The sequence below is a fragment of the Cladophialophora bantiana genome, assembly GCF_000835475.1.
Source record: "Cladophialophora bantiana CBS 173.52 unplaced genomic scaffold supercont1.2, whole genome shotgun sequence".
NCBI classification, from domain to species: Eukaryota; Fungi; Ascomycota; class Eurotiomycetes; order Chaetothyriales; family Herpotrichiellaceae; genus Cladophialophora; species Cladophialophora bantiana.
This window is the reverse complement of record NW_015971576.1, coordinates 572,095-599,392: the sequence shown is the minus strand read 5'-3', so window position 1 is coordinate 599,392 and position 27,298 is coordinate 572,095. Positions and strand designations below refer to the sequence as shown.

General features: G+C 52.7%; 8 protein-coding genes across 8 annotated transcripts; 5 read left to right on the top strand and 3 right to left on the bottom strand.

Moving 5' to 3' along the window:
• Positions 1-488: 488 nt before the first annotated feature.
• On the top strand, positions 489-1,091 carry Z519_01225 (uncharacterized protein; the record flags this gene model as incomplete). Its single annotated transcript, XM_016758982.1, has 1 exon — positions 489-1,091. The coding sequence occupies one exon, from the start codon at positions 489-491 to the stop codon at positions 1,089-1,091; it is 603 nt and encodes a 200-aa protein (XP_016624310.1).
• Positions 1,092-5,278: 4,187 nt separating this feature from the next.
• Z519_01224 (uncharacterized protein) lies at positions 5,279-7,285 on the top strand (the record flags this gene model as incomplete). The annotated part of the gene is made up of 1 exon (XM_016758981.1): positions 5,279-7,285. One exon carries the CDS (start codon positions 5,279-5,281, stop codon positions 7,283-7,285), a length of 2,007 nt encoding a protein of 668 aa, XP_016624309.1.
• Positions 7,286-8,809: 1,524 nt separating this feature from the next.
• On the bottom strand, positions 8,810-13,251 carry Z519_01223 (uncharacterized protein; the record flags this gene model as incomplete). The annotated part of the gene is made up of 6 exons (XM_016758980.1): positions 8,810-10,891; positions 11,006-11,166; positions 11,254-11,368; positions 11,526-11,769; positions 11,828-13,055; positions 13,194-13,251. 6 exons carry the CDS (start codon positions 13,249-13,251, stop codon positions 8,810-8,812), a joined length of 3,888 nt encoding a protein of 1,295 aa, XP_016624308.1.
• Positions 13,252-14,029: 778 nt separating this feature from the next.
• On the bottom strand, positions 14,030-17,051 carry Z519_01222 (uncharacterized protein; the record flags this gene model as incomplete). The annotated part of the gene is made up of 2 exons (XM_016758979.1): positions 14,030-15,852; positions 15,902-17,051. 2 exons carry the CDS (start codon positions 17,049-17,051, stop codon positions 14,030-14,032), a joined length of 2,973 nt encoding a protein of 990 aa, XP_016624307.1.
• Positions 17,052-17,293: 242 nt separating this feature from the next.
• Z519_01221 (uncharacterized protein) lies at positions 17,294-17,769 on the top strand (the record flags this gene model as incomplete). Its single annotated transcript, XM_016758978.1, has 2 exons — positions 17,294-17,333; positions 17,381-17,769. 2 exons carry the CDS (start codon positions 17,294-17,296, stop codon positions 17,767-17,769), a joined length of 429 nt encoding a protein of 142 aa, XP_016624306.1.
• Positions 17,770-18,287: 518 nt separating this feature from the next.
• Positions 18,288-19,037, top strand: Z519_01220 (uncharacterized protein; the record flags this gene model as incomplete). The annotated part of the gene is made up of 1 exon (XM_016758977.1): positions 18,288-19,037. The coding sequence occupies one exon, from the start codon at positions 18,288-18,290 to the stop codon at positions 19,035-19,037; it is 750 nt and encodes a 249-aa protein (XP_016624305.1).
• A 2,765-nt stretch (positions 19,038-21,802) lies between these two features.
• On the top strand, positions 21,803-22,240 carry Z519_01219 (uncharacterized protein; the record flags this gene model as incomplete). The annotated part of the gene is made up of 1 exon (XM_016758976.1): positions 21,803-22,240. One exon carries the CDS (start codon positions 21,803-21,805, stop codon positions 22,238-22,240), a length of 438 nt encoding a protein of 145 aa, XP_016624304.1.
• A 1,211-nt stretch (positions 22,241-23,451) lies between these two features.
• Positions 23,452-27,285, bottom strand: Z519_01218 (uncharacterized protein; the record flags this gene model as incomplete). The annotated part of the gene is made up of 1 exon (XM_016758975.1): positions 23,452-27,285. One exon carries the CDS (start codon positions 27,283-27,285, stop codon positions 23,452-23,454), a length of 3,834 nt encoding a protein of 1,277 aa, XP_016624303.1.
• Positions 27,286-27,298: the final 13 nt, after the last annotated feature.

The window sequence follows — 27,298 nt, the reverse complement described above, 5'->3', positions numbered from 1 at the left end:
TGAATCGAAGGCGAAGGCGGTGGATCGCAGCGGGGAGCGTCAGCTGTACAAGTACATGGGTATGACAAGGGCGGAGAGGGAGTGGCCATTCATTGCCACCCCAGAAGGGAAAGCGACATCAACTTGACGCTCTTCTGGTCTGTGTTCTGATGTACAGTCAGGCGGCAAGGCCGAGAGTCGGTGCTTGGACTTCACGGAATTCTTTCTAGCACTGGCCGAATTACGATCAGTGAACTGCCTCGCTGCGTAGGAGTAGCAAGAGTACCTCAGCTACCCCTCGGCCAGCAAAGTCGGGGAAGACAGTGCCAAGCTGTGGACCACGTGACATCTTCCTGAATTTACATCGTTTTCGCCTCGATTTCGACAGTCTGGCGCAAAATCCATTTACCGGCTACTCAACACCAGCTCGTACTCTTAATCTTTCAATCTGCCTCCCTCATCTAGACCTTTCCTTCTTGAAAGAGCACCGTCTGGCTAGCCTCTGCGCGATGGAAGACGGAAAGAACGCGAATCCTTTGGTTCTCAACCCATCAGATCTTCCTACCCGAAAACGGCGGGCGTCAGTCCGGGATGACCGTACTCTCGGCCATTCAACCTTTGCATACCCTGCGCCATCATTTGCGGTCGACCCTTTCACACGTCCTGCCAGTCCGTCATCTCTCGAGCCCAGTGACAGCGACGCGGAAGAAGAGCCCATTGATGCCCAGGAGATTTACGACTTGATAGCCACCATGTCTGATCCCGAACATCCCATTACTCTTGGCTCCTTGGCCGTCGTTTCTCTCCCCGACATCTCCATCAAGCCCACCATTCCGAACCGTCCGAGCTCCAATCTCCAGACAGTCACGGTCCTGATCACCCCTACAATTCAGCATTGCAGTTTGGCCACCGTTATAGGGCTGGGAGTGCGGGTCCGGCTGGAAGAGTCACTTCCGCCGAGATTCAGGGTTGACGTCAGGATCAAAGAGGGCACACATTCAACCGCGGATGAAGTCAACAAACAACTAGCGGATAAGGAGAGAGTGGCTGCAGCGTTGTGGAACCCTACTCTACAGAGTTTCATTAAGAAAATGCTCGAGACCTGCGAGTGAAAAGAATGAAGCGAAAGGAGCTTGGAGACGATGTCCCTTTGTCCGCGGAGGTGGATGATTCCGTGAAAACTAAGAACCAAAGTTCATCCGACGGAAGAAACCGTCGAGAAGCAGATGTCTACAGGCAACAGTCGCCTCAAGGCGAGCGCCCCCGCGCGTTTTTCTTGGGAATCTGCGTCCGAGAGCAGCAGGTCCGAGTTCGAGGCGCCACATGGAGTTTTCCGGCAATTGGCATGCACAGCCTTTCACGTGATGCTCTATTTGTGTAGACACGGTTCACATTTCGCGACTTGCATGATGCCAGATCCCGTTCCCTCGACGGCGAAGATTCCGTCTCAGGCCACCTGTGTGTCATGGTTGTTACTCAGACCGGGTGAGGTGCCCCTTCGGTCAAGGGGCTGCAAAACAACCAAGGAATTTGTCGATATAGTCAGCGAGAGTGGTGGTGTGGTCTGCTGCTGACGGCGCAGGAACAAGTCGAGGGCGCAGCTTCGTGAGAAGTCAATTGGCGACATGCAGCCACTCTACACAGGAGACTTGTGCACGGGAAGGCCAACTGCACACTCAGCATTGGCAGATATGTGATGAATCCTTATAGATCATGTGTCAGGATACCAAGGCTGACAGAAGTGAGTACGGGCTCTGGGCATACGTTGTGATGCAGATATCTTCGTTAATGAACATCCGAAGATCGCCACACAGTTCAGTTTAGAAACCGCTTGGCCATGCCGCGTGCCGTTTGACACGATGCTAATCCCGTTCAGGGAAAGCCCATATCAGGTGATATTACCCGTGATACGTGGTACTGAACCTGTAATTTCTTGGAGCGACGCCAGACTTCGAGGTTCCTCCCTCTGAAGTGGTGGCTGAAGAGCTCACTAGATTTTCAGTTCTGTCCATATTTCTGCGGAGAGCGTCAAACGACCACATCAAGGGCCCAAAGGAAGAAGTCAAAGAGGCGCAGAGAGCAGTGAAGGTGGGAGAGTCGACGTCGAGATGGATCGGAAGGCGGATTTAGATGCCCCAACAGTGTCAGCACCCTGGACTTCATTGTGTATGCCATGTCTGTGCACTCTAGACGAGGAGGTTCGACCACGGTCAGGATCTGTTTCTGATTTACCGGCCCTCGGCCAGCCATTGCAACGGGTGGCAGACTGGCAACCCCGAGGATTCCAGCGGCGAGGGTGGACAAAGTGAGCATCATCTCTGCGGCTGGACTAGATAATTTTGGCCAGCTTCCTCAAGCAAGCCCATTCCTGTCCGTGCTTTGCTTTTGCAGACAGAAGGAAAGGGGGTAGCCGTGGACAACAACTCTCAATCACCGCATACAACGTCGAGCTGCAGTTAGACTCTCCGGGGAGTAGGCGGAATGCTACTCGGTGCTGTACGTGGAGAATTGACGCCATCTCAGTGGCTGAGATGATGCCAGGGCCCCTGGAGAGTGTCGGGAGGTCAGCACTGATTGGTGGTTAACGTGTCAACTTGGATTCCCCAGTTGATGACTGCCTCCAGATGCGACACAGCGAGTTCTTGATGCTGTGGACAGAAAACTGGGAGCATTCTGCTTCTCATGGCGAACAAGGCCGAGCACAGACGCTTCTACCACAATGGATCTGTCAGTCGGCAGATGCAAGTACTGTCAGTTCCCGATGCCTCGGGGGCAGTATTCATCGTGAGATCCTTCGACTCTGCAGGACACAAGATGAAGCCAGAACATATCTGTGTCGGGATGCATCTCCATGCTGGCTGACCACTACTGCCAGTGTTGTGATATATTTTATTTGCTGTATTTAGGACTACAAGATCACCTACAGCTCCCAGAGGCCGTGGAAAGCGAGTCCTCTCACGGCTGTGGTAGATGCTTTGGTGCGCCTGGACCGGGAAAGCTGTATCCTTTTTCAGGTATGTCATCTTCACGAACCAAGAGAACGAGTCTTTTGGCGATGCACTCTACACTCACTGACAGCCGACAGACCTGCTTAAGTTGCATCTATTCTCTCCAGGTTGAATCAGATGTGGCCAAGTAATTCTGCGGTCCCAGGTCGTTATTCACCTCGCCACAGGCAGATATATCTCTGCCGACTCTGGTTCTCCGTGTGCAACGCCCCCCCCCCCCCCCGTTCGATAGTCTTCCGGTGACTCGACAGACGCAGAACCCCCCTCCGGAAAGAGTGGTCCGACATGGTAGGATTGTGGGAGGACTATAGATGGCCGCGAAGCGTGGGAATGGACTCTGGGGCAAGCTACAAGAGATTTGCGGCTTTGGCAGGAACAGGGATTCGTTCGGAAGGTGCAAATGACCTCCAGAGATTAGACGACGGTACATATCATGTCGGGGGTTGAAGATCAGTCTACATACCTCCCTAGTTGGTGCTGCAGAATATCGATACCTCAGACTGTATGCATCGAGGAGGCTTCAGTCGGTTGTCGAAACGTCACGTAATGGTCAGTACCGTTGTATAACCGCATTACCGCGTAACAGATTCTGATCCGTGCCGACACAGGCCGCTAGACCGGAATCGGACAGCTTGACGCCTTGTCGGTGGCTTGGCATGTACTTGCGCCCCGTCGCCGCCCCATTGTTGCTGTGCGAGGGGGAGCACGTGGGGGAATGCGCATTCTCCATTGGTAGACAAAACCTAAAAACCACCTCGCGTCGTCGTGCCAGATTCATTGACACGGTGCCGCAGCCTCTTTAATTCCCCAATTTTATTTTTCGTTTCTTTTTTTTCCCTCGTAAGCGATCACACGATATCTTAGCCGTGATGCTTGGTTTGAAGAAGATTTGCCCAAAAGGCATCTCCATCAGGCCCATGGCGACTGGCGCCGCTCACACGCCGGGTGCGTGGGAACAAGCAACAAGCAACAAGCAACAAACAGCGAGCAGCCTCAGCGAACCACATGCTCATCCCAGGAGCTGCAGTCGCAGGTTGATGCAAGTGGCACCGGCTGTGACGAGGTGTTCAAGCACACCAAGCCTTTTGGTGCCTCGAGCCGGACTCAGATCAACCTCAGCTCCACCGAGCTATTTGTACCATCACCGATCTCTGTTGTCGGTCTTCCCATGCACGTAGCGAGTCGATGGCAAGGCAGAAAGGCGAGAGGACGTGATATCTGCCGGTGTGCACAACAACCGTATGTCCTGTCTAATGAATATTCAGCCGTGACATCAATCAACCGTCATGAGTATCCTTCGTCCATCCTAGCGAAGATGAACGTGTTTGTCGCATGTTCTGGGCTGTTTGAAGTTCGACTTACCGAATCGTGTGTCAAAATGTTAATTTTGATTTATTTGTTTTTCCCTTTAGTTCTTCCTGCCTTTTCGCCTTCCCACTTCCCGCCCATCAATCTCGAGACTTCTCCGTCTCGCGCGCGTCGTCCCGCTTATGATGACCCTTGTCGGCCATGGCCCATTACTGTACCTCCGGTGCTGAACTTGCTGATGAAGCCTTCTCCATGGCTCATCGTCCCATCCCATGCTCATCCCTTCGCTCCACCTACGACCCTACACGGTAGCCTTCGTCTAAGCTGTCGCCCTCTTATCGTGCATCCTACCGCCCGCTTTAAACCCACACAAGTCATATCATCCGCCTGCAGCACTCGCCCGCCCCTCCCGCCCCAATCTCATCCTCGAACCCTTGCCTGCGTCGATACCAATAACGTGGGCACGCTGCACGCCCATGGTGAACCCTGACTGCACTGGCCGTCGCTTGTGGACGAATGAGTCGCGCCCTTTGCAACTCGTGGCTCTCCCCATGCTGGTTTGGGCTGGTGAGGCACTCGTCGACGGGGTGTCGATTGGATCAGCTTGGATCAGCCTGCCCCTGCAAGCCATCCGTCACTTCCGTGCAACAAGCATTTTTATACTCTGGCCTGGCCCTCTTGCGTTGGTGCTTAGCTACGGTCCGTCCACTCTCAAGCTTTGGCCAATCAGCCGAGCTGCCTTGGCTGTCGTCAAGATCGTTCCTTATTTTTCGGGTCGCCTCTCCGCTTTTCTACTTTCTAGAAAACCGCACTTCGGCTTCCCATAAAACCGCCCCGGTACCCTTCTTTTAACTTTTGGTTTTCCCCTCTACCCAACACCTCTCAGAAACTCATCACCACTACCTCCTTGACCTCCGCCAGCTGAGCCCTGTATCGCTGTTGTGATCTGTCCTGGGGTATCCTTCCCTTGATTGATATACACCATGGCTGGCAACGGAGAGGACGAGGTCACGAGATTTGGGCCCAACCCTCCCCATGGCCCTGATGTCTCGGGCACTCATGCTCCCTTTGAGGACCCTCACCTGGACATGACAACAAATGAAAAGGACGTCTTCCGATACCTCCTGAAGCCCGACGACCTGTACGACGAGAACGGCGTCTACTGGGCTGACCTCCCCATCATCAAGCGCGTCAAGTTCGTCAACAAGGTCAACAGGCAGGAGACCAAGCGAGAGTTCGCCGCCTTCTGGCAGATCTTCAAGAACGACCCCCTGGCTCCCGTCGGCTTCTACCTGCGCAACATGGTCCTTCCCGGGGCTGGTCTCGGTCTCGAAGGGTACGTGCTCTTCTCCATCGGCAACATCAAGCCTCTCTTCCAAGCCGCCTTCCCCGACTGCTGGAAATCCAACAAGATTTGCAGCAAGACCTGGATCAACGCCATCGACTACCTCGAAATCTGCGGTATCATTTGTGGTCAAATCCTCGTCGGGATCATTGGTGACTGGATCGGTCGACGTTGGGGTCTGATCCAGGATGCCACCATCATGTTCATCGGTCTCATCATGCTGGTCTGCGCCTGGGGTGTCACCCAGAACGGATGGGTCATCTGCTACGCCTGGTCTCTCTTCTTCTACGGCATCGGCGTCGGTGGAGAGTATCCCATGACCGCCACCTCGGGTATGGAGAACGCCGTCGGTTCGGGCAAAGTCTCGACCCGAGAAGACCGTCTGCACCGAGGTCGCAAAGTCGTCAGCGCCTTCTTGATGCAAGGCTGGGGTCAATTCTTCAACCAGGTCATCCTCATCATCCTGCTCTTGGTCTTCCACCACGGGAGCGGCAATGCCCCCTACTCCAAGGTCGCTGCCCAGTACACCTACCGGGTCTCCTTTGCCATCCCCGCCGCCGGCACTGCCTGGTTGATCTACTTCCGTACCTTCAAGGTCAAGGCCGGCGCCAACCGCCAGTTGAGAATCGCCAAGAAGAAGAGCGCCGTCACCGGCTACGACGTGGAGTCCCTCAAGTTGACCTTCTACTACTTCGGTGGTCGTGTCATCGCCACCGCTGGCACGTGGTACATGAATGATGTCTTCTTCTACGGCAACAAGTTGTTCCAGAGCGAATTCATCAGTGTCATCATGCCCCACACCAAGTCCATCATGCCCGGCTGGCTCTACAACCTGATCAACGTCGGGGTCTCGCTCTGCGGCTACTACCTCGCCAGTTTCTTGGTTGACAACAAGCTCTATGGCCGCAAGCACATGCAATCTCTGGGTTTCTTGATGGACTTTATCTTCTTCATCATCCCCGGTACCCAGCTCAAGTACTACACTTCTAAGGACCATATCAAGGAGTTCCAGACCATGTACTTCTTGTCCTCGTTCTTCCAACAGTTCGGCCCCAACTGTGTCACTTTCCTTGCCGCCGCCGAAGTCTACCCCGTCGCCGTCCGCGCCACCGCCCACGGTTTCTCCGCCGCCGTCGGGAAGTTGGGCGCCTTGACCGCCGCCGTCGGCTACAGCTACTGGTCTACCCAGACCAAATTCTGGGTCGTCCCGTGGTTCGGTCTGGCCGGTGTCGTCATCAACGTCCTTTTCATGCCCGACACCACCGGTCTCGATCTCAAGGAACAAGAACGCCGCTGGGCCTACATCCGCGCCGGTCGCGAGAAGGACTACCACGGAATTGCCATCCACCCCAAGCATCTGAGCCTGTGGGAGCGTCTCCGGGGAGTCGGCAAGCCCTACGACCCTGAGCTCGACTTCAAGCAGCGCATCGAGGAGATGCGTGGTGAATGGGAAGCCCGCATGCAAGCGAGGGCCGAGGAGAAAGAGCTCGACGACATTGCCCATCCCGAGGATGAGGACTTCCACTCCGAGGTCTCGTCTTACTTCAAGCGCTCCACCAAGTCGCCCAACCTCCAGGGCATGGAGAATGAGAAGGTTCCCGACGAGGTGGGGCTGCCTCCCCAGAATGGCGCCAATGGTATCTAAACTGGCCTTGTTTGCCTCGGATTTTGGACACGGGAGATATGCGACACTAAGTCAGGGGGAGGAGTGGACGATGCGGACGCCTGTGACAACCAAGCCATTCTTTGCACACCGTTGGGGAGGGAGCAAAAGCAGGATAGACATTCTTCGCTAAAGAACAAGCGTGCGTCTGTGGTGTGTTGTGTTGCTGCTGTGAGCGGTAGATGTCATCATGGCGCACGACTGGATTCTGTGGACGTAATGTGGATGCGTGTTGCTTTGCGTGTGTGTGAGAGAGATTCTCCCCCCCGGAGCCCTAACCAACAAACCCAGCTCGTAATCTGTGATAAACCATTCTCTTTCGTCGTTTCTTCTCTTTTCCTTTCTTGTCTATTGATACCATGGTTCTAGGCCTGATAGCATCATATACGAGTATACACTGGTACGGAGTACTGGTAATGCAAAAATGACGAGAATAAACTTGTGTGTGTGTGTGGTGGGGGGCCGCAGCCAATGAACTCCCGACTATCAACCAACTGAGTGATCTGACGATGGAGCCGATTGACAACTGTCTGTCAGGTATGACAGACAGACTCAGCTTGACGGCGAGACAGTTAGAATGCGCAATAGATTCAATGACTGACTGACCAAGTGATCAACGATTGCTAGACTCCTACTTAATCGACCTTGTATATACATGGGAAATCGCACGGGCAACCGGGTCAACCAAATCGAGTGATTGGCCCTACAGTCACTCGCCCCAGGGAGGACAGAACAGAATGCAGAATACGAGGTATACACGCCTCATCCCATCTGACAGGAGGTGATGGACGGACGATGAGGTCCTAAGTACTACTCTACTCTACTCTATAAACACACAGTGATGATAATAACGGGGTCGTTAAAGGGAAACTGTTTCAACACCGAGCTGAGGACATCTCGTCTGTTTTGCTCTGCTCTGTTCTGCCCTGCCTTACCCTGCCCAGCGCTGTTCCATTCGAGATATTTTAGCTCTACATACAGCCTATACTGTTCTTTTCTTCTCTCCTCTTCTCTGCTCTTTCTCTTCGGGGTTAAAACTCTGGTAAACTCAGCCAAAGCCTATTACTTGGCCGCCTAACCGACCCCAACCTAACCCAATTCTGATCTACTCTGCCCCCCACTCCACTCCGCCCGCCACGCCCCGCTTCACCCCGCCTCTCCGCAGTAAATACACTTGATACATGCCGCGTGGCATATCATGTATGCGAGTGATGCAAGAGACCGTGGCGGATACGGAACACTACACATTGCGCACTACACAGCACACACAACGCCTACTCCTCCCGTGCTGTCCCGTTCATACGACTCACCGCGCGTTCTTGCTCACAGATTACCTCCAGGGACACGCCGCACGGAACATCCCGATGGCACTGTCACGGAGATGCAATGGACAAAGATCATGGAATGCCCAAACAGGACATTTCGATTCTCTCATCTAAATTCTCGTTATCATTGCATGGTCCAACTCTCCGACTGTTGTCCTTTCCCCGTCACCCCTCCCCTCCCCTACTCCTCCTCAGACACCCATTCCTCCTCCTCTCCCCTCTCTCTCCTCCTCTCAAGTCCTCCCACGACCTCCCTCGCCGCATTCAACGTCCCCTGCATTCCCTCCAACAGGCGCATCAACTCCGCCTCAACCTCGTCATTCGAGGCATTGGCGGACATCGCGGCCGTACTGGGAGGAGATGCAGGTGGGACGAAGGCGACGAGGGCGCCGTGGGCACCACCCGCAGGAATCGCCGTGGCATTCGACGTGACGGAAGAGTTCGAGGCCCGGTGGATGTTGGCCGTTGCCGGATGAGAGTGAGTAGGGCCGGGAAAGCCGTCTTCGCCAATGCGGACCGGCCGACCCAAAGCATAAGGCGCCGGACGGGGGCCAGAAGCCGTCAACGGAGTGGTTGTTACCGAGGAATACCCGGCAAGCATCGTCCTCCCTCTTCCCGAGTAGAATCCACCCATATTAACGTCTTCGTCCATTGTAGCAGGCCCCGGATGATCACCAGAGTCATCGTCGTCGCGTTCAAGGCCGAATGGATCCACGTCCGTAGACGAGGCCGAAACGTCACTGTACGCTTCAGACAGGGCGGTCGACGGTCGAGGGATCTCCTGTTCTTCAGCTTGTGCAAAGTCGCCGATCGTCACTGGCATGGTCATTTGGCGCATTAATGGGGCCGGGCGAGTGGGCGTCGGTCTCGACGCGGCAGGCTTCTGGTATGTGATAGTGGTGGGTGGAGGAGACGATTCCGCAACTTCTTGCTCTTCGGAGTCTTCGGCAGCTTTTGCTTCAGCCATGGCCGAAGAGAAGGACCAATCCATTGTATTGTGCTTCTTGGTTTTTTGATTGAAGCTACCTTCTGCCTCGGTCGCTTCTTCCGACGGGCCTGGGAGATCATCACCAGTTGACTCCTCTTCGGACGGTACGTTGATTTGTGGGATTGTGACTGCGGCTTCGGACATGGCGTTTGCGAATGACCAGTCCATTGTCGCGTGGCCAGGCCGAGAAGATGTGATCTCAGCGGGCTCTTGCAGCTCAGGGGCTTTGTTTCTGTTCTTAACAGTCCAGTCCTCTTGAGACATTGCAAAGTCATGCGCTGACGTGCTTGGAGGGGCGGCAACTTCAGCAGACGAGGCTCTTCTGGCGGTTAGAGATTGGTTATTGGGATCCCGCGGACCTTTGGAATTGGCACGCTTCTCACGGAGTGTAGATGCGTCTGCAAGTCTGATGGTCTCTTCTCTCATGGGCGTGGCGGCGTAAGCAGTCTGGATTTTGTCATCTGTTCTTGGTGCAGCTGCGACTGCATAGTCGGCTTCGTCAAAATCTCCTAGATCAATGACGTTGGATGCGATAGAGCTGGGCCGGTCCTCTTGCATGGCTCGAAATGGTAAGTCGGATATGCGACGTTGCTCGGGAATCGGAATGAAATCGGTTTTGGTCTTGTATTCGTAGGCAGGCTTGTTCTGGTCAAAAATGTTCGAGAGGTCCGCTCCTCGCTTGACACGGGCTTCAAAATTGGCCTTTTGAACTGCTGTCATTTCTTTTGGGGATGAGAGACCACCAGGTCTGGTTAACCCCTTGGGTGTTAGTTCTCCTGACATGGTGTCGTCGGGAGACAGGTTCGAAAAGTCAGGTATCTCTAAGATTGCAGAGACGCGTTTTTCGAAATCTTGAGTCATGCTAAAGTTCCATTCATCTTCAGGGTCAATGTCGGCATCAGGACCTTGGGCAGAAGCAGCCGCCGCGCCACCAGGCATGAATAGAGAGATTCTTTGGCCACCACCGAACAGCCATGCGTAGTATGTTTGAACGAGCTCGGTGAGCATACTTGTCGGATGGGTCCCTTCGGTGTCTTTGAGGAGATCGTGTTGTAGAACATCCTTCATCGATGGTCGCATGGCGGCATCAGGAGTAAGTGCGTAAGAGACAAGAGAACGTAGACCATCACTGAAGTCCTCGTTCTCCGGGAGAGAGATGGCCTGCTTCAATCGTCTCATCCTCATCTTGAGTTGTTGGCGTTCACGGAGGTCGCTATTTGGCGGCCGTCCCATAGCACATTCGTAGATCGTGCAGCCGTATTCCCATACATCTACCTAGAGAATGCGTTAGCCTTGACCTCTATCCAAGAAACACTCGTTGTTCCGCTGCCTCTCAAGAATATGAGAACTGTGGACCGCGGGCGTGACCGCGCCCTTCTGGTAACTTACCTCGTCTGAGTACTCCGGATTTTCTGTCCACAGCTCCGGCGGCATCCAGTGCAAAGTTCCTATGAAGGTCTTTCGCTTGTCTGTTTGGGTGTCGAGAATTGTAGCAACCCCAAAGTCACACAGTTCAAGGCGACCTTCTTGGTGAATGAGGACGTTGGCAGCTGGAATGAAGACAAAAAGTTACCATTAGATTCGTGCACCAAAGGGGAAAGAAGCTAGCTTATACGATATAAAGGAATCAGACGTACCTTTCACATCTCGGTGCATGATGCCTGCTTCATGGAGACCTTTTAGAGCCTTTGCCAACTCTCTCGCGACAATGATGATGTACTTTTCAGAAAGTCTGTCGTTGGTAGCGCGCATCTACAGAATCAAAAAATCAGTCACACTCGCGCTTTTAGAAGACCAGCCCAAGGGGTCTTGGCAGGTTTTAGCGATGTTGGCAGGCTCTCATTGCCTGGGTTTACAACATGCCTCTCAAAAGTCACTGACCAAAGCGCGGACAATCGCGGAGACTTACCAGGGTCTTGACACTACCGCCAGGGCAATATTCACACACCAACCATAGCTGGCTATGCACGGGCAAAGCTTCGATCATCTGGTTGAGATTTTCCGCTCCACTCTCTTGAGCTTGTCGCAGAATACGTATTTCCCGGTTGAAGTCTCGAATTTGTTCATCTTTATGGTCGCCAAAGGCATGAAAGTCGGCTTCATCGATATCAAGGACCTTGATAGCAACGACCTTTGACGTGGAAAGTTGACGTCTGCGCGAGGCGTTAAGGCGGGAAACTTCAAAGTTCGAAAACCCTAAGAATGGCTCACCCTTTGTACACTCTACCGAAGCTACCTTTACCAATCAACTCATCAAAAGCATAGTCAGGCTCAAGCTGCTTGGATCTCTTGCACTTCTCCACAACTGCTCGCTGTTGTTCCTGGGCAAGACGGACTGCCTCACGACGGTGCGCAGTCATAGCCGAAGCTGATTCTGGATGAAGACTATCCATCGTGAAAGTCGCACCTACTCGACGTCGTTGTTTGAAAGTTTTGGTTCTCTTCAATCGCGTATCAGATTTGTCCGCTTCTAGACCGGATTCGAGGATTTCAAGTGTCTTCTTGCGGTGTGCGATGATTTCAGCTCTTTCTTTCTCTTCAACTCGTGTTGCAAGGCGATACTTGGTGGCTTCGTTGAATGACTCTTCTGAAAGGAGGCGTCGAAGAACAAATTCACGGGTGAGTGGTGTACACTCTGGTTCTGGAGATTCAAGGACGGCTTGGCAATCTCCGGCAGCAAAGGTCTTTCGGGGTCGATCTTCCGCTTCGGTTTGGGCCGAAGTTGCTGGAGGTCTAGTCTTTCGAATCCGAAGAGGAGGGGGAGATAGCTCTTCCCAGAGCGCTCTATCTTCTTCTAGTTCGGGGTCAAACCTTACAGCAGAAGTTCGGCTAGTGTCAGTGGGGTCACGCGAAAGCGGAAGGCCCGCTGGTCGAAGAGGTGACTTCTGAGGAAGTGGGGGAGGCCCTGCAAGTCCCTCACTGCTAAGTCGGAGCGGCGACTTGACAGGACGAAGGGGAGGTCTGGCAGAGCTGGAATCACCTGATGATTGATTGCCGTGCTTATGCCACCAGCTGTCTGGTCGGAGAACTCGTCTTGGCGCACGAGAAAGGGGAAGACCAGAGTCCTTCTGGTTGAGCGGTGTTGGAGAAGACTGTGATGAGAGACTGGATGGCGAAAAGTCACTCTTACTGTCCCTTGCTCCACTTGTAAATGGTGAAGAAAAAGCCGAAACGTCTGGTGGAGTTGCGACCGCAGAATCTGGTGTCTCTGGGAGATGCTTGTTTGCTGGCGAAGGATTTAGGTTGCCGAGACCTCTGGGACGACGTGGAGGTCTGCTGGGAAGACGTTCTCTGCGAGAGCCTGTAAAGGAATGGGAATGTCCGGATCGAGGGTGGTTGGTATATGCGTCACTTGCCGATCTGGACGAAGATAGCGGACGTGGAGATGTCTTTTGATGAGTGCAGTCCTCTTCGACGGCAGTGCTACTGTACGGAAAGGCTGTGTCTTGTTAGCTTATCCCATCTGTCTGGGTCCCGCGATTTCTCCGTGAGATGCGCGTCATCTTTCTGGTTGAATTCCCCGGCGCCGGTGACGAGGACGCCAGTGAATGCTCATTTGGACGACGGGATGACTTACGAAGAGGTTCGGGAGCCTTGTCCTCAAGGGACTTGTTCTTTTTATCACCTGGAGACATGGTTATCAGTGACTGTCGAGATGGGCCAGTAGGTGGATGAGAGAGAGAGTGGAAGCATTATTGACATGAGGAGCGAGGATTCTCCCATGTCGGCTCTATTGCTGTATGGTGAAAGACTTACCTTGCTAAGGCGGCGGAGACAGTGTTGTTTCGTTCACTTGGTAGAACGACCCAAAGGCGTACCGCACTGTCCCAAACTTGCACAGTAGCACAAGTAGTGCCTATACTTTACAGCACAAAGACAAACTGTTCGAACTGATCTTTTACTGGGCCATCGTTACTGAAGACTGGATGTTGACGGGGAAGGCTGTCGTTGGAGATATCATCCAGCTTGAAGCCCTTCTCAACCACACTTGGCTTCAGTCTAGACAGGAGCACCGCCAGCATCCTTCCGTCGTATACTGTAGTGGTAGTAGACCGAGTTCTCGATATGTGGTGGCAGCGGTCGAGGCGATACAAGTATGTGAACGACCACAATTGGAAAGAACGACAGCGTGGAAAAGGGGAAAAGCTTGGCGACGAGGTGCTATACCTAAAGATTACTAGCGTGCACGGATCATCCAAGCCTTGTAATGACCTTCACGAGGCTGTGACGTTATGATGGGACAATCGATGGGCGGTCCACCTCTGCTTGTTCAGCCTACGTTCCTCACGGTTCTGGTAACTACGTACAGAGGTGAGCCTGAAGCAGTTAGCACACAAAGAGTTCGGGCTGTACTTTTGATACTACTGCAAAGAGTGGCAGCACACCTTGATCGTATATTACTGCCATAATCGCTCAAAACCCCATTCGCCTCCTTGGGACTATGGGTTTCTTGACCACTCCATGACTGCCCATCTTCTTAACCACGGTTCCACCACTTTTCCCTCTTCCGATCAACAGTCGCTCTTTCTCTTCATCTTCCTGGCGCCTTTTCTCCTCTCTTGCTCGATCCTCGGCCATTTGTCTCTCGATCTCCATCTTACGATTGAACTCACTCTCAATGATCCTCTTATCCTTAGCACTATACTCCTTCGACTTCAGGCTGTAGAAGACACCACCAAGATCTGCCAGCCAATGTGGGTCCACGGCTGTGACACAACTCATATACTCTTTGCTCGTCAAGATCAGTTCGTGGTAGACGACATAATCGGGCGGATCTCCAAGCCCGTAAAGAGCAGAGGTGGGATGGAGTTGGACAGTGACGCTAGTGCGCAGGTTGATGTATTCTCCAACCCCTCGTCGACGGGCGGCTTGGTGATAATACCCCGAGCATATGCACTTCCGTATGATATCCCAGTCTGTTCCACACGAAACAAGCTCCATTTTTTGCTGGCCAACCATGATGTCGTGCAGTTGCTCTCGAATCTCTTTTGCACGGCGCAGTGCTTTGGGATGTAAGAAGTGCCGAACACACCAGCCATCACTGTACCCGTTACTTTTCCACTGGGTGTACACGTGCAAAAGTGTTAGATGGTCTGACTCGTGTACGAAGAACTTTTCTCTCGCAGCGTCTGACTCTTCTTGCCTCTCTTTCGGCCTGTAAAATACCGATGGTACAGAGAGCATACTGACAATGCTGAGCATCTCCTCACTGCAGCCGTATTCAATAGAGGATGTGATGAGCATCTTTGCCAGTGAGGGATCCATTGGAAATGCAGTCATCGTGCGGCCGATCGATGTCAGGTCACCAACGTGGTCCAACGCCCCGAGGGCCCAGAGGTCGAAGAGAGAGGTAGTGATGGTGTCTTGCGGCGGAGGATCCATAAAATCGAAATCCAATAAATCTTTGACACCGAGTGACTTCAGGAGCAGAACCGTGTTTGCCAGATTCGTCCGCTGGATTTCAGGAATCGTTTGGATGTACAACTCATTCTTGAAAGCTTGCTCAGTGTACAGATGAAATGCTTTGCCGGGTCCGGTGCGGCCAGCGCGTCCGGCTCGCTGGGAGGCATTGGCTTGCGAGATCGGAGTGATTTGTAGCGTATCCATTCCCATCTTTGGATTGTAGACTTTCAATTTCGAGAATCCGGAGTCAACGACGTACATGATCCCATCCACTGTCAGAGAGGTTTCCGCAATGTTGGTGGCAACAATGACCTTACGGACACCGGGCGGGGCAGGATCGAAGATTTTGGCCTGGAGATCCGCAGGCATTTGAGAATATATCGGCAGGACCATGAGTTTCGGAGGGTTAACTAGCAGGCGAAGTCTCTCTTCAATCAACTCGCAAGTCACTTCGATGTCCTCCTGGCCTGTCATGAAGACGAGAATGTCGCCAGTGCCCTGGGAGACATGAATGGAGAGGACCTGCTTGACGGCGCTTTCAACGTAGTCCTCACACGGGGAACGCGAGAACTGAATATCAACGGGGAACGTGCGGCCAGGAATGATGAATTCTGGCGCACCTCCATAAAAGCGAGAGAACCTCTCCGAATTCATGGTGGCAGATGTAACAATCAGCTTCAAGTCCCTGCGTCGGGCAAGAACCTTCTTGATCAGACCCATCAGGACGTCGGTGTTGAGAGCACGTTCGTGAGCCTCGTCCATAATGATGCATGAGTATTTGTCTAGATCTCGTTGAGTCAGGGATTCTCTAAGCAGTACACCATCCGTCATATCTGCACCACGGTCAATAATGTCGTTCAAGAAAGGAAGGGCGGAACTCACATTTGATCACCGTCTCATCGCTTGTGCAGTCTTCAAAACGAATAGCATACCCCACAAGTCCGCCCAACTCGACTTCCATCTCCTCGCTCACACGCTTTGCGACGCTCATGGCGGCAACTCTTCGGGGTTGTGTACAACCGATCAAGCCATGCTTACCGTAACCATCTTCATATAGGAATTGAGTCAATTGTGTCGTTTTCCCTGAGCCGGTTTGGCCAACGACAATGATGACCTGGTTGTCTCGAACGACCCGCATTAGCTCCTCTCTGACGGCAAAAGCTGGCAGGTATTCTCTTTGCTCCTTTAATGTCTTGCTTTTGCTGAATGCAGAGCTGCCCGTGCTCTTCTTGAGATGAGTTGCAAATTTGCTTTTGCCGCTGTCCTCGTCAGGTGCCGGAGCAGCGCTGTCACCCTCATCTTCCCTCACACCCATTATATTGCCTAGCGTAGTGCCGGCAACCTTTGTGGCTTCCTGAGCCTGTTTCTGTCGCTCCTTTTGCTGACGTTTTTCTCTCACAACCTTGCTCCCTTTCCGACTAAAGACGGCCATATCACTCTGAGGGTCCCGCACAGCTGGTACTGGTTCGAGCTGTTTTGTAAAGATGGTCTTCCCATCCAGAAAGGGAGGTCTGAGGTCATGTACCAGTAGATGTACCCTAACCGCATCATCATCATCGAAATCTTGAACTTGGTCACGCCTCTGTGCAACACCGGATGTAAGCATTCGGTTGGCCTCCCAGGCGTCAACCTCCTTCTGTTTCTGGGCTGCCTTGGCCGTCATTCTCTTGCCCAACTTCTTGTCCAACAGCGCCTGTTCGCGTTGCTTGTCTGCCCAGGTAGCATCTGCACCACCGAAAGGATTGTGCGCCTCATCGCCAAAAGTGTGGCCGAACTCGTCTCCGGTGTACCAGTCGCGGTCCATAGCTGCAGTCTCCTCATCATTGAAGAAAGGCTCCGGGCCATCAAACTCTTGTTGGTGTGGCTTTGAGTGGTGCAGACGGCCATGACCTCTGTCAGATGTTCTCGCGAAGCGCCCTTTCATTCCATGTTGAGGCTTTAAGGATGGACCCAGATCTTCGCTCGAATCGGCCTGCGCAGAATGGAAGCCTCCTGCCAGTTTCCGCCTCTTTGGACTGTGACTGCGCTCCATTGTTGGGAGGAAAGGAGTTATTGGGTCTTGAACCGTATGACAAGGCGGTAGGAGGTGGCAGGAAGGACCGAACCCAGATGTTGATCCGCAGAATTATTAGTACCTGCAGAAAAAGTTCCCCCGGGGTTTATGCGAAAGCCTTGCGCGAGGCTAGCGCACCACCACCAGCACTGACCATCAAACTTGCATCCCCGCATCCGCAATTCGAATCTCAACTTTTGGAACTCTTCCGTGTCGATAAAATGGCGTCTGGACAAGAGGCAGCTCTTAAGAAACAGCAAGGTACCCAGGCTCCGGTCCGTTGCATGCGTTTACTAAGAGAACACCAGACCTCCAATCGCAGTACACGAACTACAAAAACACCCTCCAGTCGCTTGCGCAGAAGGTAGGCGAGATTGAACAAGAGATAGAGGAACACAAGTCAGTCACATCCATCTTGTTTCGACAAGTCTTTGGGTTATGTTTAATTTTCAGACAAGAGATGTCCAATACTGACAGTTCGGCTATGGGTAGACTCGTCATGGAAACACTTGAACCACTCCCTCAAGATCGCAAATGCTTCCGACTAATAAACGGAGTCCTCGTCGAGAGGACTGTCAAAGACGTTTTGCCCGCCCTCAAGACCAATTCAGACGGACTGAAGCAGGTCTTAGAAGAACTACTCAAACAATACAAGAGTAAGCAGGATGAGATGGACAGATGGAAGGCGAGTTTGTGACCAATGTCTTTGTTGGACATTCGCTGATGCATGAATACAGAAGAAACACAACATACAGGTTGTACAAAACCAGTAAAGGATGTATACAAGGGCGTTTCGGAAATGCGGTGGATACTCTGGCGTAGAGATAAAAGACAGCTCCGGAATTCAGGCTGCGAAAAGAAAACACAACTCCCATGCTGGAGTCAAACTAATCACGCAGGATATGTCGAACCTGTGAATATGAAGAGGTCAAAGCAAGGTGTGGTCAGGTCATCGTAAACTCGATCGGTGACTGCTCATGCGAATGCGAATGCGTGTCTCGCTGAGGCAGCTGCGAGCCTTTTCATTATAACTCGGTTGATCGTTGCCTTTGACCTTGATCAACGACACCTCCCGTAAGTCAACAATCCACGACTGCGGCTCTAATCGCCCACTATCTTCTTGCTCTGTCTTCTTCTTCTCAACCGACCAACTGGCACCTGATTCACATCATTGTGACCTTGTTGTTGCCGCCTCGACGACAACGACACTCGACAATGGCGCCTTCCGGGGTCATTTGGCCTCCACCGAACGACAGCGCGTACAAGAACCACTCCAACGGCAACTGCTCCCGCACCGCGTTTGCCATTCCTCCACTAAGCAGTCGGCCACCGCTATTCTGCTGTCCGGTCGCAGAGAGTAATCCAGCTCACTTGCCTCGAAGCTTCGTCAATCCCGGCCGCCACTTGATGAATCTTCAGCTGCGATCCTTCCTCGAGTGCGCCGACGATGCAGACTACAGCTTTCCGAAATGCGAGGTATCCCACATTGTCGAGGTGACAACGAGGGCTCTGCACAACGATACTTTGCCATCTCATGGTCGGCCGGCAGAGCAGCAATGGAACGTCCCGGGCGAACTCAACAACACCTCTCTGAAATCATGCACTCCCCCGCTTGAAGAGAGCGAGGAAAGCAAAATGGCTCTCGATGAGGAAGAGTTGGGAAGTGCAGAGATCCCATACAGTACATATGCGAGCATGTCGACCAGATACTTTATCACTCAGAACAGCTACAAGGCGTGGCAAATCCCGCCCCATTCTCGATCTTATCGAGAGACCCACCCTGAGCCGAACCCGAGCAGGGCGAGCATCGAGAGATATATGGAGATACCACCTTTCAAGACAATGCCATACACTTCAGAGGGGATTTCGGGAGGAGCAGGCGCTCGACCATGGATGCCGTCGTGCTCCATCTTGATGTGGTGTACCAAGCACAACAAATTCTACGAAGTACACGTGTTGTCTTGAGTCTCGATCAGAGTAACGCCAGGATAGATACATATCTAGCAGGCAGACAGCCTCACCAGCATCAGTATCGGTCAGGGACGGGGGGAGAGTCGGCTCTGCTCAGGCCGCCGCCTTTATTTTACCGCGTCGACCCGACAGAGGGATGGAACTGGTATGGTATTTGCGATTGGGGCTGCGACCTTTCACATCCCGTGGACATAGCTTCAGATAGCAGCTCAACGATGACGAAATTGAATCCACCAGTGTCTTTCTTCTGACCGTGAGGCAGAGTGAAACCTACAGTAGGTTGAAATGGCGTGCTTCGTCGTCCAGACAAGTGCACATCTATTTGTGCGCGCGGGGAGCTGGAATGTCCGGTGTGAAACTAGACTACGGAGGAGGTGATCCCAGTATTGTCCGTCACTCCAAATCTGATATAGCTGCAAGGCTAACGGGATCGCTTTCTCTCACTGGTAGTCGCCATGAGAAGATCGGAGAGAAATGACAGAGCCGGCTGATGGGGCGATATGTACTATTACATACTGTGGTACCATTCTCAGGGCCCTAAAGGTGCGCTTGTCTTGCATCTTGCCGGAGCCGGCGCTGAAGAGCTCGACTACCTACCTTTGTACATACCTAGGTAATAGTGCAACAGGTCCTCTGCGTCGATTTTGATCACGGCTACGCTTTCGGAGGAATGCTGGCGGCCTGAACATGGGATGCAAAAGTGCATTGTGCCCAAGCATCACATCCGTGGCCAGGAATCTCGTAGACAGAAGTGGTGTGATGATATTCACTTTCAAGACTTCGTACTGGGTATTCTGTGCTAAGATAGGTACAGTAGGTGTGGTAAGCTACCGAGTACTGGTGGTTAGTGGTTGTTAGGTGCAATAGTTGGCTCGCTAGGCAGGCCCGGTACCTGTGTCATGCTGTGTCTTGGCCCTACCCACTACCCGGTACGCAGGATGTGCTCGCGAGGAAGCTGCCAGGGTTCGGTTCGAAAGCCGTTGTCTCTCCAATTCCTCTGCCACAACCTGCTCAACCCTCCACTAAATGCCGCCCCCTCCCCCCAGCCGGCCTCAACCGTGCAGTTCTGACGGTCATCAGTCTCTGCTTGAAACCGCGCACACACACAACACGCACCACACATCTGGATGAGTTTCGAACACGCACACAAACTCCAAGGACTGCCCCGCTCCCGTCCTGCAGCTTGCCTGCATCCTCTTTGTCGAACACGAGAAACTCGTGAGCCACCCGCACCAAGAGTTGCAAAGGAGACAGGTCCAACGCCACCTACCACCAATGCCTCGGGCACACTTCTCTCTCTGACTGGTGCTCTTTCTCCTCCGCGCCACGTTCTGCTCGCTCCGTCCGTCATGAGCGACAACTAGCCCCCCTTGGCTCCCCCATCAGGGTCCATCGACCAGGATCCAGCGTTCATGGCGCCCCCAAGCTCCAAGCTCCAAGCTCCAAGCTCCAAGCCAGTACTGGGTAAGCAAGGGTACGAGGCGCTCGTATCATACCTTTCTACCTACCTTGGTCAATGGATGGGTCCAGAAGCAAATCGGCTGCTTCCCAGTGAGTCATTCGCCACTCTCCCGGGTCTCTTTCCCACGACGCCTGATTCGATTCCATACAGTACCTACTTATGCTCTCTCCCTCTCTGTAAGGCCAGCGGTCGCAGGGAGACCTAGGAACAGGGGGACCGAGAAGAACATCAGAGAAACTGTCCACACAAAGCGCCTGCTCTGAACTTGCTCTCTTACTACTGGGGGTTTGCTGCCTTTTGCCTCTACCAAGTAGGTAGGTACAGTATCTACGAGTCGCCAGGGATCCCCAGAGACGAGTCTATCCAAGCCACAAACCCCACCTCAGTGGCCCGTCCCATTCCCATTCAAAAAAGAGTTCACATCGTCCCAAGCCACCGACCACTCATGATCGATACGGATGGCAGTCAGGAGATCTCCATGGGCGAACGACAATCCTTTCCTTGAGCACACATTCTCGAATACCCTTCGATTCTATGCGGGTATCCATCTTCATGCCTAGTAGCTTCTGGCCCTCTAGTCCATTGGCTGTCTACTGTAAGCCCGCCTAAACACCCTGCAGAACGCTGTGTTCGCTTCTTCGCACCAAAATCCTCCTGTTGGCTCCTCATCGACGCCACGCGGCCACTGGCATCCTTGTGCGCCGCTCAAACCTCAATCGACCGCCTAGCACCCCCTTCGGCGTTTCCACCTACATAGGCGCTGTGAATATCTTGTCTGGCCTGCCTTTCCTTGCAACCTCAACTCCCTGCAAAACTCCTTGTCGTTCCTCACACTCGTTACTCCAGGACCCAGGTCAGGTACTCTAGGTGGCATTGGAATCTGAGCCGGCAGGATTTCAATTTGTAAACTACATGTCCTGCAATCTCCTTTTTTGCCTGTCACTCTTTTGAAGACTCGTACAGCATCTGGATACTATTGAAACGGGCAATAAGTCACACAGTCGACACTGGATTTCACATCCTTTCCCTTCGGTCACTTGATTTTCCAACTGGAGGAAGAGCTTCTTTGTCTGTTCGAGTACTTTAACGCCTCGCTGGAACACCGAGAGTGGTGACTCGTCAATTTCCATCCAAGACAGCCTCTGGGGATCTGCGGCGCATATCAGTGAAGGTCAGCCCGAGAGTAGGATCATTTCAGCGAGGCAGCAAAACTTCCTATACTTCGATCTCTGTAAGCAGTTCCAATTCTCCACATATCCTTGTCTTATATCAGGGCTAATACTTCATAGACCCCAAAATGTACACTATCAACTTGCTTTCTATATGGATCACCATCTCGCTGTTCGCTATTGCTTCCGCAAATCCGATCGTCAGGAAGTCGCTCAATCCCAAGCTCCTCGGCATTAGATCACCCCTCACCAACTCAGCCTTTGCAGAAGACTGGCCTACCAATGTTGTCATGGTTGGAGGGTCCCAGACTTATGGCATGTGGGTCCCCACGGATGGAACCTGGTACGATTTAGGGGGCATCGAGTGTCTCGGCTTGCCTGCATATGCGATTGGCGACTGCAACGATATTACCATCGACCAGATTGGAGTCGTGGCAGGATACGGACCTTGCAGTTTCGTCGGCAAGAACGGCTACTCCTCCACCATTCCAGGCAATCCTGGCGACGGCTACTACACGGTCGGCCCCCCCCAGAACATCATGTCTGCTGCGTGTGGTCCGGCATGATTCGATCGACCTCGTGAGCCACACCAAGCCTCCTATCGCGACATCGAGGCGACCTTTTTCACGCGAAAATGAAGCACGATAATCGACCTCGTTGATTGGCATATGATCCTCCTCCTTCTAGCAAGCCACACTACGCGCCTCCGGTAGTGATTCAACCTCTAACATACGCTCCGACCTGGCCCAACTTCGCCCATCAAGGACGACTGGTTCGACAGAGCAATGATACATTACCATCGTACCTTAGTTGCGACATAAAGGGGGACGAAGCAGACTTTTGAATTGGGGAGCAGATCCAGCGGCACGTCAAGGGATTACGGTGATTGAATGACTGAATGATCAGCGTCTTCAGGGTCAGTTGCCGAGGAAACAATCAGCCATACAGTGACCAGGCACTCGGACGGACGGACAGATGGAAACGGACATCAAGATCTCACCAATCCAGCTCCCCCCTTTGGATACCCAGTTAGCAGAGGAGCCATCCAAGCCCAATCAATGCTCTGATCCAAGTTTCTCCATCTCTCTCTCTCTCTCTGTCTTTCTGTCCCTCCCTCTTATCTCTTCTCTCTCCTCCTCTCCTCTATTCCTGCGCATGTGAGCACGCGGATATTCCCCAGTGTATATGACCATTAGGGTCCATAATATCCAAGCACACCCAAGTCTCTCGAGAGGTAAGCGGCAAGCCAAGGTCGATTTGAATGGACATGACTGGCCATTCCTTCATCATCTGGACGAAATATAACCATGGAACATTCGTCGGCGTGCCAGATAGTCAAAGGACAGGCATGAAGCGTATATATGTTGGGGGAACCGCTGACTCTCCCTGGCCACTGTACCATCTGCTCCATATATATCTCTTTACATGTCTAAAGAGTCAAACATGGTGTCTGCCCCCCCACCAAAAAACTTTTTTTTGATGGAACTAAAAGCTATTATTTCATCCCAGGGGGATATGTGTGCATGTATGTATGATTCCGCTCGAGGTTGAAGAATGGAAATCGACTGTGTACGTATGTCTTTCCCATTTAAGCTCTCGCGTCAATACTGGAAATAATACATATCCCAAGAAACTCAATTCACCTTGTCTCTTGGTTGTCGACTGATTTGGCCAGTTACGTACCATTGTCCTCAACCCGTGTTCCTGCTCGTATAAACGTCCAAACGATATACCCAAATACATCTATGTACATCCTTCACGACAAGCTAAAACGGGCTCATTGACCCTTTGCCTTCTTCTCCTCTTCCCTCACAACCTCGCCAACCACAATCCGACACAGCCATTCCGCCAACTGTTCCACACTCCAACTCCACGTGATCTCGTCTGCTGCATCCGCTCTGACCTTGCGTCCCTTATACCACCCGTGGCTGTATTCGCATTCCTGCATAAACCGCTCGAGAACTTCACACTCCCCGTCCCCCACCGTCCAAGCGAACTCGCCCTTAACGAGTCCATTGGCGCTTTCGTCAACCACCATCTCTGCTCCTCTGAGTGCCCAGATCTCCGGACGAATCATCGCGCGAGGTGGGGGGTGGAATTTGGGACGGAGCGATTTCCGGTAGATGATGTGGAGGGTGCGGAAGTGAGTGTTTGAGAAATTACCGTTAAGAGCGAGTGGTTTCTTGACCGACCGCAGAGGATCAGATGGGTAAGATGGTGGAGTGAGGTATGATGGGATGCTGTGAGTCTTTGCTTCGGTCGTCCTGGACATCTCGGTCGACGAAGGGATTGAGGCTTTGGTTTTCTCCCAACCTGAGTCATGAGATTGCTCTCTGCTTTTGACGGGGCCGCGTGAGGACGTTGTAGGCTTTATGGGAACTTCTGGCTGGTCCACATCGAATTGCTCTTTGGTCTGTGAGTCGCGATCTGAATTTTGTTTTGATCCCCATATCCAATTAACCCAGCCTCTGCTGGGATTGGCGGCTGAAAAGTCGTCTCTGGCCTCAGTTTCAGCGCTCGCTGTCCGCTGACTTTCATTGTCTCTCGCGGGAAGCGCTGGTTGACCATCATCGTTTTGCCTGGCTTCCGTTTCGATCGCCCGTAACTCTCGATTCAACTGTAACCCAACAGAATCCTCAAAGGAGTCGTCATTCGACGATCGCATACTGAAGCTGCTTTCCTGACCGTCAACATCCACTCCTCTAGACCTCTGGCTAAAGACGACTTTTCTGATCACGTTTGTAGCATCGGGTCCCGCAAACCCTAGTCCCTGATTGAAGGTATGCCGAGAGCCTTTCATTGCAGAGCGAGGTGTGGGTGGCCGTTCGGGGGAGTCATCTCTCGTTTCGCCCCAATCGCGCCGCTGTGCTCGGGGTAGGTCCAGTGGTGGAGGTGGCGTTGACATCGATATTGATGAATCGTTGAAATTGACAGGGATCTTAATAGGCCGAGGAGAAGAATGGGGAGATACGATCGATCTAGAGATGTCGTTCGTCGAGTCCTCCATGTCTAGGTTGTCATCTGCAGTTGTTGCTCCGCGCTGGCTTTCAGGACTGGACAGATTCAGCACAACCGGGCCATCTTCTTCTACGCCGTCTTCTTCAGAGGCGACCATATCTGAGCTATCCTCGATTCGGTTATCGACAGCCTTCTTCGGTGTGCCAGCCATAAGATCGACGTCGAACTTCCCGCTGTTCCTCCTGTTTCTCAATTGCTGTCTCTTGATCTCGCCAGCGCCGAACCGGATCTTGCTCTCGGGCACATTATAGAACATCAAACTGCTCGCCTCAGCATCGGTGGATAAGAACGTACTTTGTTCTGCTGGAGCATGAACATCCTCGCCCCTCTTCCATGGGCTAGGTATCAGGCTTCTCCGAGCTCTGCTGACAACTTCCTGCGCCCGTTGTCGCTGCTTGATTTGCTCGCGGCGGGTAAAGAGGCTATTGGTGCAGGCCTGGGCCACAGACTCTGGACTTGACGAATTCTTGGCCTCCACAAGCCAGATATCTGTTTCGTCATCCGCTTCAGCCTCGATGTCAGGATACGCTACTTCCGGTCTGTCTGCAGTTGAAATGGGCTGCTCTTCCTCATCATCGCTGTCAATCACAATAACTTGGCTTTCGCTTGCGTTTTGGATCTCCTGGGAGACCGCCTCCCTCTCTAGTTGCCATTCTCGTTCTCGTCTTGCTTGCGTGTCGATTATTGAATGCTCTGGATGCTTCTCTGCAGGATTCGGAGGTGTATGTACCGTTGATACTTTATCGCTTTGTTCTGTGCTGCTAACTGTATGGACTGGAGTGTGCTGAACCAAGTTCTCTCCTCGCCATACCTGCTCACGGCACTGCTGTCCAGAAATCACTGGGACTTTCACGTCGGAAACTTTATCGGATGCTAGGCTTTTAGCTTTAAAAGAAGTCGGTCGATCCACAGGATGTAATGCCAACCTCTTCGCGAGCTCTTCACCAAAGCGAAGGCCGGCTCTCAGCTCGCGTTGAGTTCCACAGTCAAAGCCAACGAATAGAGCGCCATTCTCGTTCACCCCGGCATGATTTGAAGGAGTCTCCTGCTTTACTACCGGCGCGCTCTCGGTAGGATGATCTGGCGACACCACTTCTTGCAATGCAATGCCTGCAAATACGGCGCCGGCTGAGGCACGATGTTGGTGATGCGGAGTTCTTCGGACATTATGTCTTGGTGGTGATGGCAGTTTTGGTGATGAATACGGCAGCGGCGTTACCTTCCGACCCGCACCAGTTGATGATGAGGGGACTTTTAGAAGAGCTTGATCCTTCTTCGACGCTGGCGGGGATGATGGGACAGTGCTTGATAGCTCACTTTCATCTGGCCTAATGACAGGATAAGAGACCGAGTCGCGAGTTGCGGAGGGATTCGAAGCTGCCAGGTAGCTTTTTGCTCTCCCTGAAGGTTCAGCGATTAATGGTTGTGTCTTGCATTCGTCTATATCCGAAGGATGAAGGCCGCTGTTTGGTCCATCATCAGCAGGACTGCTCAAAGATCGTTTCACTGATGGCAAAGTATCCAGATCAATCATGGTAAATCCCTCGCTCTCCAGGATTGTGTCAAAGCCATCATTTTCATGCTGCTTTGGAAGAGTCCTATCATCAGGAGCTCCCCGTACGTCGTCAGAATCTCCGTGGCGGGAGGAAGTAGGTGATGGGGTTGGATAGCTCAGCGCGCTGTTAATGGATACCTTCCGAACTTCCATTTGCTGCTGCACGGATGTCCTCATCTTTTCGCTTACAACCGTGTCTTTATTTTCGTAATCATTCTCCACGTTAGACTTTGTCGACAACGCCCGAGGTCGTACCGACACTTGGTTGAGATTGATTTTGCGAAGCTCTGGTGACTGGGATTCTGCCATAATATCCCCTTGCTCCATAGACGCATCACTGTTCTCGACGTCTGTATCTGGTCGCACTTCAAAGCTTGAAGACCTGGGGTTGGATTTGGACGGTTTCGACGGAGAGTCGCTTTGTCTTGCAGTATTTGCTTTAGAGGTGCTCTTCCGTGAATTCCTTCTCTTCCGTGGCGACTTCTTCTGTTTCAGCCAGTCGTCCTCTTCCGAATCATCTCCTAGCGGTATTATGTCCAGGTCCGTCACGCTCTGTCTCCTGCTGCGACTAGAATTCCTGCGATCGCTAACTGGTGTTCCGCTTCGCTTGTTCTTTGTCGAATTTGAACGCAATTTCCTCCCTTGCGCAGAAATATTGGACTGTTCAGCAGGAGGGGATTCGGGTTGTAGTGGTATTTTTGTCTTGCGCGCTCTCTCCTTGATCAGTGGTGCATTGCTTTCCACGTCCGCGTCCTCTGGTTGTGCCTCCACTGTCACCCGAATCTTCCAGGGACTCAAATTTTGTTCTGACACGGTTCGAAATGGGGAGGATTGGACGGCCTCGCAACTGAACGAGCTTGTTCTCGCAGGTCTGCCCGTGTTCGTCGTTGTGGCGGTGGAGGGCCACTTCGGCGCGGGCTGTCGGCGTGCAAATGCTATACTACTATGGGAGGATTCGTCATTGACAGAGGCTGCTAGTGGATCAGGGGAGCTTAAGTCGTCATTGCCGTAGGAAGTCATGGAGGGTGATCGGGACATTGTGTTTGTGCGG